At 39.2% G+C, this 16,649-nt stretch overlaps 1 protein-coding gene across 8 annotated transcripts in view; it reads right to left on the bottom strand.

The window, feature by feature from the left end:
- Positions 1 to 2,994: 2,994 nt before the first annotated feature.
- Positions 2,995 to 16,649, bottom strand: part of syt2 (synaptotagmin 2) — a 196,466-nt gene continuing 182,811 nt past the window's right edge. For 7 of the 8 annotated variants that reach the window (XM_008109892.3, XM_008109894.3, XM_016993364.2 and 4 more), the window contains 2 exons: positions 13,653 to 13,786; positions 2,995 to 11,278 (listed from right to left, as the gene is read on the bottom strand). In XM_008109892.3, coding sequence (XP_008108099.1) covers positions 11,072 to 11,278; positions 13,653 to 13,786 — 341 coding nt within the window. In that variant the 3' untranslated portion in view covers positions 2,995 to 11,071. The remainder of the gene's footprint in view (positions 11,279 to 13,652; positions 13,787 to 16,649) is intronic. The other variant, XR_010005531.1, reaches the window with a different exon arrangement.

The following is a 16,649-nucleotide window of genomic DNA, read 5'->3' on the forward strand; positions in this document are numbered from 1 at the left end:
CAGCTCCCATAGTGAATGCGCACGTGACCTTTTGCCACAACAGAGCCAGTCTGGCTCTATCCTCATTAAATCAAACCCTTCAGAAAGGATGTAGGACAGGTGTGTGCAGAGAGGCATGTCAGACCACTTTTCTGAGTACTTGTAAGAATAGTGTTGGGTTTGAAGCTGTTTCCTTAGAAATAATATAGTGCAGATTAGACATCACAATCCCTTAAAGCAGTTCTGGAGCCCCTAGGAACAAAAGGATTCTGAGCCAGCCAAGAATCCTTTGTCTTTCTAACTGTGAGCCCTGCCCTCCTTTGCGTCTGGGCTTCCTCGTTCAACCTGTTCTTAAACTCAAGGGATAGTTTGGGAACCCAACTCTACCATAGGCTGTGAAGGAATGCTGGACTTATCAACAAAAGAACTGCAATGCTTCTCTATCATCTACTGCGTCATTTATCACCAGTGTAGAAATAGTGTGTGCCAGTGGGAAGGTTTGGAACTATACCTTGTTTCAGCACAGAAGAGCTATAAAGCATCAGAAAGCATTACAGATGAAAACTGGGAAGAAGGCTTATTGGAAAGACTGATGTTCCTACTGGTCAAATTGGTCTTTTCTTTTCATCAAGGCTATTCAGATTCAGATTCTGTGTGCTTCTGGGGGAGAGGTAAGAGATGGTGACACCTAGTGTTTACCTGGAAGTAATACTCCGTAATTGTAAAATCTATGAGCAGTTCATAGGGTCGCCATAAATTGGAGTTGACCTGAAGTCACATAGCAACAGCAGACAAAGATGATACCAAAGCTGTGGTATCTGAAAATGCTCAACCACCACACAATTGAGAACGTATATAATCCATTTTAACATGACCAAACTCCATAATAGCATATTATTTTGCCCCACACGACAGAGAACTTTTCTTATTTCACAAGTTGGGAAACTGGATAAACAATTTACCCTGGATTGGATTTCATTCTCTCTGAAAGAAGAAGATACATAGCATATGAGTATTAATGCTCAGTCCCAATTCAAACTGAAGTCAGCATTGGAGTCAGGAGTGGGGTGGGGTGGAGAGGTCTAAAATATTCATCTTCTTTTAAATCCAACAGCCTTTCATGCAAGAGTGATAGGAAGGGAGGGGGAGAGATATACTTAATCCATAGCTAAGTGTATGCTTGCATACTAAAAATTTTAACAATGACTTAACCTTGTGACTTTCAAGCAGTATGTTTGCACACATACCAAATCATGGTATTTGATATTTAGTCTTAAAGCCAGTATTTCATAATCAGATAGGTCTATTCAGACTCAAAGTTCATGAATTCAATAATCCTTTAACTAGCCCAGTTAGGAAACCCTATACTCTTATCAAGATATCACTGATGGATACCTAATGTCTGTAATCTTACATGGCTCAGCACAATATAGTTGTTCCACATGTGTAACTGTGCTACACCAAAAACGTTTAACCCCTTAGGCACATTGAAGAGCTGCTCCACTTGATTATTTGAGAAGGGTAGAAGGAAGAGTTCACAGAAGGATGTGTCATGTTCCTGTAGCCAGGTGAAAAATAATTATATCGTCTACTCAGGTCCGCCAGGGGTCTCAAAAGCTGATGTAATCACTTAATGACTGACTGCAAGGACACAACCCAATACTTCTGCAATCCCTCCTGGACTTCTCCAAGTATAAATGGCTAGGAGAATGTGGTTCAATAGTTCCATGGTTGGTCCAGGAGACGGCTTTGGTCACTGTGGAGGTAGGAGGGGATACCAACCTCCATAGAGACCAAAGCTAGACATGAACAGGCATAGGATTAGCTTATATCTCTGTCCCACTGACAAGATGCCAGTGAAGAAGTGTATGGTGAAGAGTAAACATTGGATTTCAGTTCACTCTTCCACATTACAATGCCTCAGTTCCTAAGAGAAAAAGTGCTTGTGATCACCATCTTTAGCCACAATAGAGTGGCTAGATCAGTTGGAACATTAATCAAGTAATTTTGAAATACTACTGTACAGCAATTGGGCACAGGCTCATTGGGTAGAGCTGTATACTCTTGAGCACAACATGTAAGATCTCCTTCCTGGAAAAAAGTTTGCAAGGATAAGGTTATGTTAGGAGCTGTCTGTGGCTTAAAAACAGATTCTTATCTTACAGTAAAGGTAAGATTTGGTTTGTTTGTTTGTTTGTTTGTTTGTCATTTCAGCTAACGCTTATATCCAAAGACATAGCTATGTTAGTCTTTTGAAACTGAGAAAAACACATTTCTATTATGAACTTCAGTTTATTTCATCAATTACATTATGGACTCCAGTGGGCTCCAATCCATTTCATCACCTCATCAGATGCTATTGATAAAGTGGACTGGAATCTATAAAAACTTATGCTGGAAATTTCAAGGGTGCTAGGGAATTCCTTTGCATCTTATTATACTGTGCAGAAGATAGCAATGGTAGACCATTCCTAAATGATGGTTACATCTAAAAAAAACCTATCATGAGATATGCTGCTTTGTTCTAGTTGTTTTTCCTGGAGTGACTAGCAGCACAGAGGGGCTAGAAACAGAAAAGAACTACAGTAGTTTAGTTTTAGCATATACGCAAATGCCTAATATCTGCATTTTTAAATTCCATGTATTGAGTACCATCCAAAACTCTTTTGAATAGACTAGTCAGTCTGTTACAGCATTTTTAGGATGGCTAGGGGGAAAAAGCAAACTATGTACTGGATCTTCAAGAGACGTATATAGAAGGCAGTTGGAATAATAATAACTTTATTTTTGTATCCCGCCTCCATCACCCCAAAGGGACTCGGGGCAGCTCTTGCGTGTGGTGCTATACTATCCCAAATTCTTTGGGCTATGCAGCCACCAGAAAGAGGGCCCTGTCCTCTTTGGTATCTAAATGTCCCAGTACAGGTTTTTTTCTCCTAAATTCCAAAGACCAAGAATCATGTCAGACAAGGAAATCATTGTGTTGTGAAAGACATGAAAACAAAGAAAACTGGATCTTTCTGCTAGTTTCTTTATTAAGGAAACACATATCATTACAAAATAACAATTTAACAATAAAGACAGAAACAGAGTCCACATGAGGGCAGAGGACATTCATTAAAAGTAGCTTCCTGCAGAGTGAGATGGGGTGGAGGTGGAGGTTTGTGTTGCAGAACTTGGGCTGCACCAAAAGTATGGGGAAATGAACTAGATCCAAAATGTCAACCAACTCAGATTGTTTGGGAGGTTTGTGGGTGACTGAGAGGTGGCATGGCTGGAATGGCAGGCCATGGGAGCAGAGGCCTCTCTCTGCCACAAGTATCAAACATGTCAAGCCTTTGTGTACCCAATCTAATTTGAGATGGGGATCATATAGCTCTCTAGATGTTACAGGACTGCAATTTACCATAGCTCTAGTCAGCATTTCAAGTGGCAAGAGGTTGGTAAGGAATTGTACATATGGGATGTGTAATTCAATCAAAATTGATTTGAATTTAATAGAATGAAAATCAACAAAGACAAATGCAAAATTCTACAAAAATCAAAAAGATAGAGATGGGGGGATTCTTGGCATAGCAATAGCACATGTGAAAAAGACCATGGGATTATTGTTGATCATAAAATGAGCATGACCCAACAGCGTAATGCTGCAACAAAGAAGGCAAATAATATTTACCCTGCATTAAATAGAACCATGGGTTCCATAGGTAAATGGGAGCAGGTCCAGAGCAGGGTAACAAGGATGATAAGAAGTATGGGAAACAAAACATACAAGGAAAGGTAGTGCAGTTAGACATGCTCAGAGAAGCATGAAGAGAAGACTGAGTGACATGATTATTTAAATACCTAAAAGGGTATCACAGAGACGTGGGTACAAGTTTGTTCTCTGCTGCCCCAAACAGTATTACATATCTAATAGTTTTAAGTCACAGCAGGATAAGATTCCAATTAAACATTAGAAGGAACTGGGTTGTTGTATGTCTTTCGGGCTGTGTGGCCATGTTCCAGAAGCATTCTCTCCTGACGTTTCGCCCACATCTATGGCAGGCATCCTCAGAGGTTGTGAGGTATGAGGATCCTCTGAGGATGCCTGCCATAGATGTGGGCGAAACGTCAGGAGAGAATGCTTCTGGAACATGGCCACACAGCCCGAAAGACATACAACAACCCTGTGATTCTGGCCATGAAAGCCTTCGACAACACATTAGAAGGAACTTCTTGATGGTAAGAGAAGTTTGGGAATGAGGACTATTATCTAAAGAGGTGGTGAGGTTTCTCTCTCTGTACTCCTTTAAAAACAGACTGGATAGTGGGAATGCTCTAACTGGACTTCCTGCCTTGAGCCTTGGGCAGGAGCTTGAAGTTGAGAGCTCCAGCTTTATGATTCTGTATATATCAGGAGGATTGTTAGATTCACACCCCTGATCTAGTTTGTACGTTTCACAATGGCTGGGTATGGAAAATGGGCCTTTATTTAGTTTCTCACAATACTATGCACCCCAGGGCATTGTGAGAAATATTAAATAGTGCTTAGCTTCCCAGGCTGAATTGCTGCCATTGCAGAACCACAGGAGAATCAGGGCAGGAGAATGAGCCAAAGCAAACATCAACAGTAGAGGCCCTGCCTGAGCCCTTTGGTCGTGGCCACTGCCTGAGGGAGCTGGGTGCTGATGCTGGACCTGCATCCAGACTAAGAAAAAGGCCCCAGCAAATACATTCGGAGCCAAGTAGAAATCTTCCTGAAGGCACTCCCTTCAGAGGTCAAACCAAAGTAAGGCCCCCGATTTAAGCCAGCTCTCAGTTAAACACAAATGTCCTCGGGAATAACATAAGACAAGGATGGGAAGACATGTAAAGACAAAAGAGGAGGGAAGACATTAGCAAGGGAGAGCAAAGAGACTGAGGATCACTTGTCAGCCAATCCCCATTTCAGGATCCTGGCAGTCTGTGATCAAATATGGCTTCTAAATTTACGTCAACAGTGAAATGCTTCAACACGACACAAAACATTGAAGCCACAATGTTGCTGCTACCTGGACATGGTAAAAATTCAACAAGTTACAGTTTTGTAAATATATATTACAAGACACTGATGAAATTTCGTTGCCATATTGTTGGTGTTTATGTTCCCCCACCCCACCCCTGCTTTCAATGATTTAATGAATCAGGCATGCTTTGTTGCTTTTTTATTTTAAAAAATTATTACTTTTTATTGAAAATAAGCTTACATTGTTACGACCATTCTTTCTCTCAGAGTTTATTTTTCCAGTCCCCCACCCCACCCAAATCTTATTACTGTAGATAAAATAAATTCATCCATACCACATTTAAAAAATAAGTTTGTAGGCTGACTGTATTCTAGAAAATGGGCAATGGTGACACACATGGTGAGCAGGTTCTGCTTTTTGCATGCTGCTACTTACATACTGGCTAGTCATCATGCATTGTTTACAAGAGGATTTTATTTATGTTAATAGATCTCTATATCCTTTTATATATAAGTACACACAAATGATGGGATTTGGATGAGGCTCAGATGGCTTGAGACAGTTCACCTTTTCCTTCACTGTTATGAAAAAGAAACTAAATCCAAGTACGTTATATTATGTATTAAAGCTAACAGCTTCTCCATTTTAAATAGTAGAAGTTGGATACACTATTTACTAAAGAACTTTCATGTTTTGATTTGGTTCTTCACAATAATGCCTCCACAATAATTTACGGTTTCAAAGAGGACACCCTGGATTGTTAGCAGCTGGAACAGAAACAGAATCAGGTTTGTGTGCTGCTGCTGCTCTGCAAATGATCTATTAAAGGTTCAAGATCCTCAAATATATTCTGATCCAGTAAGAGTAATCCATGCACATAAGCAGACTTCCACCCATTGCTGATATGTATAAAGATCTCCATTTACACTGTACTAGATTGTTTGTCTGAGCTTTATTGAACTGGATGGATGAATCTTATTTGATGATAACTGGATGTGCATTCACATCCAGAATGACCAATTCTTACATGTGATTGGTTGCTCATGACTACTGCGGGTGGATGAGTGTCATTATTTTCAGGATTTCCTTCTATCATACTCCCATCACTTTCTTTAGATCTCACTTTGCATCCAAATGTAAATTAAGAGCATGATAAATGCAATTACATGTGGTTGCGGATTATAAATTTTGAGCTGGTGTGCAGCTTCTGCTTTTGCTTTTTTAAAGGTATAAGCCAAATATTGGCCAATGAGCCAGTCCTATTCAATGGGATATTTCTTTTGAGTAGACATGTAGAGACTAGCAGTCTTACTGGGCATTAAGGAAAGATAAACCTAATTTGACTGCTTGTCAATATGAACTACCAATTCAAATGAGAAAGTAAAATTTGAGAACTTCTGAAGGGTGTAAATTTAGATCTCATCACACAGTTAATTTATGAACAAATTTATGCTGGCATTGGTGTTGTTATGCCAGAATAAATTTATTAGTCATTAAAATATGCAATCTTGAAAGGTAGCAGGATCTGTAACATAAACTGTGAAATCAAAATCAGCACTGTGTTGCACCATAGCAAAATTTTGTTTTAAAAATACTAATCTGTCAGTCTGTATCCAAATTATAGATCAGCATTCACTTGGGTAATTTTGAATGGATGACTTAAGAGTTATATATTTGTGACTTTCATATGCACAATTCCTATGTATTCCCTATTTTATGGGAGCATTCAAATTGCCTATCAACTTATGATGCGCCTATAGGCTATTCTTAGGCAAAGAAATATAACCTACAGCACCTGGTATTCATTGGCAAATCCAAGAACTAGCAAGGGCAGACCCTACGTAGCTTCCAAGATCAGATAGGATCTGATGCCTTAGGATATTTAGTCTCCAAAAGAGGATACACAGGGACTATTAAAGATCACTCATGGGACAGGATGGGAACACCAATCAGCTGTGCATATAAGGGACAGAGGAACAGATCCCCATTGATTACAGCAGCAGCTGTCTGGTAAGTGGGGATTAGGTCAAGCTGTGAATCACTTCGTAGGTAGGTAACAGTGGTGTTTATGCATTAATAACTACCCAAGTGAATTCTGATCATAGAAACCCTCGAGAACTATGAAGTGTACACATACACACCCATACAGACATAAATGCACACATACCCATGCATTTCTTTATTTAGGCAAAGGAGACACTTCAAGTTTAGAACCATACAAGAATCTCTGAGCATTGGAAGATCTTGTAACTCTACCATGTTTTCAACCAGAAAAGGCATCATATGTGGCTGGGGCTGCCAGCTGAAATAAAAGACACGGCACCCACCCTTTTAGTGGATGTGTTTAAGAGGTAATTTCAGCAGGTGTCGCCTTGAGTCCCCTTTGGGCTATAGAAAGGTGGGATATAAATAGGGTAAATAAATAAATGAAAAGCAACATCTGCTGAAATTCCCTCTTTTATATAACTATTAAAAGTACAAATGCCCTGTTCCTTAGTTTACATGGTAACCCTAGATATGCCAATGGAACTTGGCTCTATATAAAAAGAAACTTCTGTGATTTTTCTGCCAGTTTCTGACATTGTAACTCTACTGTTGAGGTGGCTTATGGCTGTCCATGGGACCAAGTTCAGCTTTAAAATCTGGTTCAGAATTCCACAATAACACTTTTCTACTATTATTTCTTAATTTTTTTATATCTTTGCCAGTGGCAGCATTAAAAGCTAAGAGAGGCACAATAAAGGATATTGGGGTTAGGAGATGAATGTATAGTTAAGTGTTTTTTCATAAGAGAAAAGGTAAACCATGCACCAAAGCTCTACAGAAGTATTGGTGATCTATTTGATTGTTTCTCCCCATATGGCATAGCTACTCCATTAAAGAACTGCCAGTGGTCTCTGGGTTTGTAACAATTCTTAATGAATCTTGTACCTTACAAATAATGATATCACACAACCTATGGGCAAGACTGCAATTCTAACTTCTTAGATGTAAGTAACCGGCAGATCTTGGAGAATGTACTTTCATGGACTGCAACCCGCAGCATCCTCCAGTAGTTGAAAAAAAGGACCTACAGTTCAAGATAACTTTTCTAAACTCTCCTCTAAGATCTCCCCTCTTCTTTCCAAAACATATGAAGACATTTTAGAATTTGGGGAAAGCTGGAGCATTTAAACACCTGGCAATGAATCCCTCTTTCCTGCTTTACAATTACAAGACTGGGAAGAGAAGTGAGCAGAACTGATTGAAGCCTGCAAATTATTAGGACAAAGCACAAAATTTCATAGTTAGGACTACCTAGCCTAATTCTCCACGAGCCATCCTTAGATTAACTCTACTTGCAACAGCCATTTTGTCAATGAAACAAGTTGTTTCTGAGGCCTAAATTCTAGTCACAGGCTACTGGTGGACATTTGAAGGATAAAATGCCAATCCATACCAAAAAATAAATAAAAGACAGTGCGGATGGAGGGGAAGGTATCCATTCTTCTGATATGCAAATATTCTATTAAACTGAGTTTTTTATCTTCATCTGCAGTCAAAATGGTACTACGCTAACACTGGTTTATCACCTCAGTGAGAACTGCCCCTGAGTTTCTCATTAATAACTCTAGGTATGAGAGAAAAGAGCAGGTCTTTGAAGACAATTGTACTCTATGGGAAGGGACCATGCAAGTTCTAAGAACATACTATCTTGTGTATTAATCCAGCTATTCTTTCTAGGCCAGCATCCTTATAAGAGCAAAAGACCAACACAAAATCAATGCAGTTGACATCCTTGAAGATACAAATGCCTTCATTTTGGGGTCAAAATAAAAAGGGCAGTATAGTTGCTGAAGCCCAGCCCAGCTTTCCAATCTCCCTCTCTTACTCCAGATATGGATTCTTTCTCTCCCTTTCCATGTACAGTATATGTTTGTTTTCTATAAACATAAAATTGAAGGTCACAATTTCATTGTATAACCATTATAAAGACTGCAATGGTATCAGGATCTAACCTGACATAGCCAAATTATGCCAAAGAAGAATGAGATCTTCCTTAGCCACAGAAGCATTTTCTTCGCATAGAAACATTATTATGGAATCTTGCACTCTCAAATCTTTAACTTGAGTAGGGTCTAAGCACTATCCATTCATCATTATGGATGGATAGGCTGTCTTGTCACACTGTCTTTTCCTTGCCAAATAATCAGTGCATTCCTGTTAAATGCAATGACCACAAAACTTTGCAGACAGTCCACAAAATTGTTGCATCTCCATTCTCACTCACTTTTTTAAAAAGAAGGTTTTTCATGCAGGCTGTCAGCACTAATGTAGCAGCAGAAATGAATCCTAGGATATGGAAGTTAACCCTGTGCTCCAATCTATCATAATGAGTGGAACAAAACAATATGTGATATGAAAACATCACCTGGAGTCACCCCTTTTAATTTAGACAGTGAAGTTGAATAGATGTGAAAGATAAGATCCACCAGGAACACAAAGGTCCCAGGAAGATGCTAGCGTCTGTCTGTACCTTTCCCCTACCCACCTTACTTGTCTCTTTTGTTTCAAAACCTAAAAAGGGAGCCAAAACAGTAAAGACACTGATATTTGGGGCTGCATATAAAATGGAGGGACTTTCAGCAATTAGTGCAAAAACTAGGTAGCAAAGATAATATGGCTTATCCCTCCAGGATCAGCAAAGAAACCATAAATGTTTTGGCAGCCAGACAATGTTGAATAGTGCAAGAGACACTACTGCCTTTGATACATCTTTGGTCCTTTGGCTGGAATGGATTTGCTCTCTCTCTCTAACTTTCTACATCATGTTCTCTCTCAGTTCAACATGATCCTGGGGGAAAGGTGGAAGCCCCCTGCTGAAAGCTTTAGCTCATGGAGTACTTCAGCTCCCTTAACTGAGAATTAGATATATAGCATCAGATCGATACAGCATTCTGTGGGCTTCTGGGCAAATCTGCATGCTTTTTCTTTTCTTTTTCATTCTTTCTTTCTTTCTTTTTTGATCTTCCAATATGACTTGCCATCTCCATTCCTTACATGCACTTTCACCTCAAAACTAGTTTTTAAAAAATTACATCTAGGTCTCAGGTTGTTGTGTACTCAAAACAAAGATGGCAGTGCAGAGTACGATGAGCTACAAATCAATTGGTTTTTTTTCATGGTTGACAAGTTTTTTTAAATGATCCATCCACCTTGACACTGCTAACCTGACTAATATGAAAGTGTAAGTCTTCCCATTTTTTACATGAATAGTCAGCTTGCCAGATCTGGCTGTTTACATAAATATTCCATGATACTATCCTTCCCCCAAAAAGTGTTCCACTCTGTATTTGGGCAGGAGAGTTGATGCTTATGGGTTATCACACTTTGATAATCTTCTACTACCACTCTGTTGCTGCAATTGAAAACAGAAAAAGACCAGGGCACAGAATGCCTTCTGTGTTACCTAGACATCACAGGGCAATTAGCATTAGACAACAGACATGCCTGAAATCACATGTCTCCCATTATAGAGAATTAATTTACCAGGTTTCCCCAGGACCAAAGATGTCCTAGTGCCAGAGCTGCTTCTTGTCCTCTCTGCTGATACTCTAATGACCAAAGCCAAAAATCTTGAAGAGTGATGCTTTCCCTTGTATGTTTCAAATGCACCTTGCTATTTTTCAAAGCAAACACAGTGTATCTGGTCAACTCATATTGTCCGGCTCCGGTATCATCCTGGCACATTATTCAAAGGTCCGAGTTAAAGAAGAAAATCCCAAAGTGAGTAAAAGCAAAGCGATGTTGTGCTGCTATTCATGGCTATCTCAGGAAAACCCAAGAAAAAAGCTCGCTTTGCGCTTGAAGAGAATAACACAGAGAGATGATGAACATGCAGCAGACAAACTACTTGGAAGAATGCAAAAGGAGCAACTGTGTCTTTAAGCCTTTTCAATCTGGATGCTCTTCAGTTCATCCGGAATCTCTCTACAGTCACCAATGAAAGGATATTGCAGCTCAGAAAATAGAACAGAACAGAAACCAAACACTGCCTAACTGAGGTATTGATAGCTCTGGATCACTTTGAATGTTCAGTAGCTGATGCTGGGGTATGGAGCTGCCTACTTATTTTTCCCAAGAGCTGCGTCCACCTCTTCTTCAGGCTTCAGGGAATGCCACTGAGCAATGGGGCGGCGTGGGTTGGCCAACATGTCGGACCAATGCCTGAGCTCTGTGCCAGTGGCGTTGTTCCCAACAAATACTTTGCCAATGGCTTCATTCTTTCCCAGCTTGTCATAATCCAGCACAGTAATCACAACTTGCACTTTCTGAAAGAGAAGCAAGAAGACAGAATTTATTATTAAGGATGATACAGCAATGCTATTTTAATTAATACAATGCTATGATATTAATTGGGAAAAGGCAGGGTATAAATAAAGATGATTGTTGTTATCATTACTGATATTATTCAGTTGATCTTAGTTTTTAAATATTACATGGATACCTCATTCTTTTCTCACTAAAGAGATGTTTTGGATTAATGGACAAAGAACAGACATGACTGAAAATGCATTTCACAAGAAATGTCATGTGAGTCAAAAAGGATTTGTGGTTTATGTGAGATGATGCAGATAGGAATACATAGAGACTTATTTACACACCAGCCATTTACAAGAGTGATTTGCCATGCAAGGTAGATTTGAGTTGCATTGTTTAAATAAACTCACTGGTCAAAAAAATCATTAAAAAAACCCACCACAATTCAATTGTAATTATGAAATTGATATTTCAAAATTGTTTTCAATACAACTACTGATAAACACTCCTATCTATCTATCTATCTATCTATCTATCTATCTATCTATTAAAAGTGAATGTGTATATATATTTGTTAGTATGTGGGCGAGTACGTTTGTGGCCTATTTCCTATTGGCTCCCACTTCCAGAGACTACTGTGACCCCCACCAATGATGGATCAGGACCAGATTTGGCACACAGAACCCCCATGACCAAAAGAAAATTCTGGAGCAGTTGGGGGGGGTATTGACCTTGATTTTGGGGAGTTGTGGTTCCCTAAATTCAAAGAGCACTGAACCCATCCAATGATGGATCTGGACCAAATTTGGCATCCAGACCCAAAATGGGCCATTTTGAATACAAGCAGGGATTGGGGATGATTGGCCTTAGAATCTGGGAGTTGTCGTTCACCCACATCCTTACACATTTTCTAATGGGTGCATTCATAAAAAACAAAAGCAAAGACTTTTTCTGATAAATAGCATTACATATTACCTAACCCGGGCATCGCTAGTTAGAAAATGAAGATGGGATGGAGAACCTATGGCCCTCCAGATGTCTCAGTGCTCCAGCTCCAGCCAACATTGCCAAAGGCCAGAGACAATAGGAGTGGATCTCTAAAAACATTACGAAACATTTTTTGACTTATGGCAGACCTAAAGCAATCCTATCACAGGATTCACCTGATCTCCAAACGGCCTAAATCAACACTTTAAACTACTACACTATGGTAGCTCTCAAATATCTAACTATATTTACATTTAATTGGTATCAGATTATGCCTAATAGTGATTATCTAGTAGATATATAATAGTGTAGTTGTTTGTACTAGGACTCTGCGGGACCACGACTCAAATACCTGTTCACCATGGAAACCCATGGGATGATCTTGGGCAAGTCACACTATCTCATCAGAAAACAATAGAAAACCCCTTCTGAGCAAATATTTCTTTTAAAAACTCTGTGGATGGGTTCACCTTAGGGGTCACCATAAATCAGAAACAACTTGAAATTACATGAGAACAACAGTAGTTTTGTAGCAGAAATCAGAAAGCATTTAGGCCACTTTATGCAATCATCAGGCTACATGGTAAATACTTTCCAAAGCAATTCTGTGTTAGCCTACATGTATGACAATGTATGTCTCTGTGTTTTCTAAATGAGAGGGAAATTCTTTGACACATTGGAAGGCCCAGAACGTGTATCTTCATTTTCAAGCTCACATCTGTAAACTATAGTAACCAAAATGTCCAGGAAAAATCTTTACCTGGGTTGGATTCTGTTGATAAACAGGGTTTTGGGATGCCTCAACGTGTATAACAGCACTGCATTATGCATCATTTACCTGCTGATTGTGGATAAAACTGCTTGCGATTTTGTGGGTAGTACTCATAAACAATGGGATTCATACATAGTTCACATAGCATGAGTTGGAAGTAGGTTCTTTATGAAATCTCCACAATTTGAAATGAGGTTTGGCTTATGGGATTCATCCAATCAGCTGCCTCTTTATCCCTCCTCAGGCCAGACCACCAATTAAAAGCATCCTACTGACACCAAAGAAACTTAAATTTTTGTCAAGGGAGCAGGGTAGGGCAGCATGGAGGTTAAACAGTCCTTCCTCACTTGTAGCCTTCACAAAAATTACTTCTGCCATGAGGCATAGTTCCAAAGAAAACCTTAGTGCTGTACAAAAACAAGGAGAAGTGGAATGAAAAGAGGGCAATGTGGGTGGTGTGGGGAGTTAAAACTGAGAAAGAAAGACATAAAATATTTGGATTATAGAAGGTCCCAGGTTATGGTCAAAATAATAGAGAACCTTATCACCCCACAGATAAGCAATGTGATCTGAGATCCCTTTGCACCTCCCTCTGCCAAAGTTCCCCAAGTGAGAAACATGTGAACCTGTATCTGCTCAAAGGGAATCTCGAAGCTGAAAGATTCATTGAAATAGGGATTCAGGGTCTTCTTCTTGACAGTGGTCTTCTTCTTCTTGAGCCTCTTCCCATTCTGCAGCAGGTGAATCTTCACATAAGGATCTGAGTAGGAAATCCAAACAAGTCAGACTTCGTGGACAAACATTCAGAAACATAGACTTAAAGATAGGAGTACGGGGAAGAAAAACATCAAGGAATAAGAGCCACAGAACTAAAAGTGACATGCCCTGTATAGATGTTGGTCCTCTAATGATGAAAACTTTGTTTTCCTTCCTCCTGATGTGCCCTTAATTTGGCCACAATAAGCAGTAGTAAATGACCCACTTGGAGCCAAACTGAAGCACTCTAAATATTAGTTAGTGTTTTGCTGCACAAATAGTAGGCAGTTCAGATAAAACTTTTTTCCTTGCAAAAAAAGAAGAAAAAAATCATTTATGTAAAAAAAAAATCATTTATGTAAAAGAGGTAAACGCACTAGCTAACAACAAGCATCAGAAGGTATGAGTTGTAGTTTTCTAATGCAGAAGTGGGAATCATGTAGCCTTCCAAACACAGTGGAATTGCAACTCCCAGCATTTTTCATTATTTCCTATGCTGACTAAAGTCTATGGGAATTGTGATCCAACATTTTCCAGAGGGCCATACAACTCCCAACTCTACTCTAATACATTGGTGCCATTGATGAAAACTACAACAATGTTGTGCTGGAAGCTGAATGAAGCAATTTTTCACAAAGTTGTAGAATTTCCACGTTGCCATTTTACCATGGATAAGTTATGATTCTCTGGTACCATCTTTTGTATCTATCCCCGTCAGCTAAAGAACTAAAGCATGCTCTATGTCCCGTTCCAGAGAAATAATTCAGAATTAAAACTGATAGCAGCAAAACATATAATGTGACCCCATTGTCTTGCAGATTTCATCTTGCTTTATTTATTTAACTATTGCTTGGATGGGACAGAAACTCACATTGACATGATGTTGTGATTACAATCATATTTAAAATGTGTCTTATTTTAATGGATATTACTTGGGAGAGAGGAAAAGGAGATGCAGGATTATTGCTGATACTGGCAGCTGCACATTTACGTTAAAGTAGTGGCAGGCGTGTGCTTGATGTTAGAATCATCAACATCAGTCCCTTATGGGCCCCGGCAGGCTGCAGATGCCATTTTGAAGTAAAGTTTCATGACTATTCATAGCATGCAAGTGAATTTGGGGACAGTTATTTTATTATATTTATTGTTTCAACTCTAACTCCAGCCTCATAATGTTATTTTAGCAAAACATAGCTGCAGTGAGCTATTTTTGGCTGAAAAACTAGGAGTTTAGCCATTTTTGTAAAGATGTGTATAGAGATGTTTCACAGTCTAGGGGGGCTAAGTCGGAGAACCCCTCACAAAAGGCTGTATGCATGTCACTGGTCACACAATTCATTTGCTCTAAAATGTAGCTCAAGCTGTTCACACTCCCAGAAGGATTTTTCACAAAGTAATTTGGTCACTGACATTAGTGCTGACATATGCCTTTTTAATTTATTCAGGCTGTTAAAAGTCCTGATTATTTCAGAATATTATAGGCATCTCCTGAAATAGAACAACCACTCCTTCCTCCCAATGCTCAGACCTTTGAAAATCCCATGAATATATAAATAAAATACAGTAAGAGAATGATGACAGAGAAGCCGTAAAGAGGATGTATATCATGATATAAAAATTGTGTTAAGGGACCATCATTTCTTATTTTGTTTATTTCTAGTGATATCTTGTGAGAATATGAAGAAAAAATATCTTCTAGCTGCAGCAATTGATGTTATCTGCCTCTTTAAAAGAGGGCCCACAACACCACTGCAATCTAATGTTGATAGGAATCAGAGCTTGGAAATATTACATTTTGTGACTACAACATCCAGAACTCTATAGCCAGTCCAGGAAGCTGCCTTCATTGGGTTAGATCTTGTTTCCCAATATTTCCTACTTAGAGTAGTAGCAACTTTTAAATTTAGTCATCACATCATTTCTCATCTTTCTTTACATTGAGATGTTGGGGACCAACATTGGTCTTTTCTGTCTAAACCGAACCATGTCATGTTGTTGCCTGACATGAAGAACTAGATGGTAACCCATTTCTTCCATTCCATGTACAAAATCCAAGCTGGTTTACAGATGAATTATTCTCCCTTACTACTTTTTCTGACAAATCTGAAGCAGTGGACTGGCATATGGGTCAAGGGCAGATTGGTTAGTCAAGATATTTTTCCTCCAACCTACTACCAGAACTATTGCACAGAAGTTACATGGGTTGTACATCCTTTGGACATTGGAAAAGTCCTAATGGCATTCGCATACAAGCTGATGAGACACACTTTTCCAACATTAACCTTGATGCAGGACGAAAAAGCAATGAGAGGCATTTGTAATGCAGTTGGGTATTTGGGTCAATAGAGGCTTTTCATTCCTCCAGCAGATGAAGTTTTACCAGGAGACAATACATAGTATTCTAATCACCTCAGTGGGAGAACTTCTGGAATCTGACAGATTGCTATTGCTACACTACCTTCCTTTGACTTAATTCCACATTCACTGCTGGAATGTCCTTGAATTCTAGTTGCTGCCCATCAAGATTATAAAGTGGAGAATTTCTAATGATGGCTTATTGGTTTTTCATACTCATCAATGGCAAATTGTCATTCCCATTTCCCATTTGATGTGATAAATCCATTCCAGGTTTGTAAAAGAGCTATCTGAACTGTAATCTTATCTTTGGTATGGGGTTCAGCAGCACCCTGGATAGCTCATTTGAATCTCAGTAGATTTGCCACAGAAGTTTTGTGAGATTCACATTCAGCAGTCTGGTTAGTCCCCATAAGATTCACCCTAAAATCCAAAGTGATTCAACACACAGGCATTTTGGCCAGCATAAACTGAACATTCACATTAAAAGGAAGAGAAGCAAGAACTGCTCT

Source organism: Anolis carolinensis, chromosome 4, assembly GCF_035594765.1.
Source record: "Anolis carolinensis isolate JA03-04 chromosome 4, rAnoCar3.1.pri, whole genome shotgun sequence".
Classification (NCBI taxonomy): domain Eukaryota; kingdom Metazoa; phylum Chordata; class Lepidosauria; order Squamata; family Dactyloidae; genus Anolis; species Anolis carolinensis.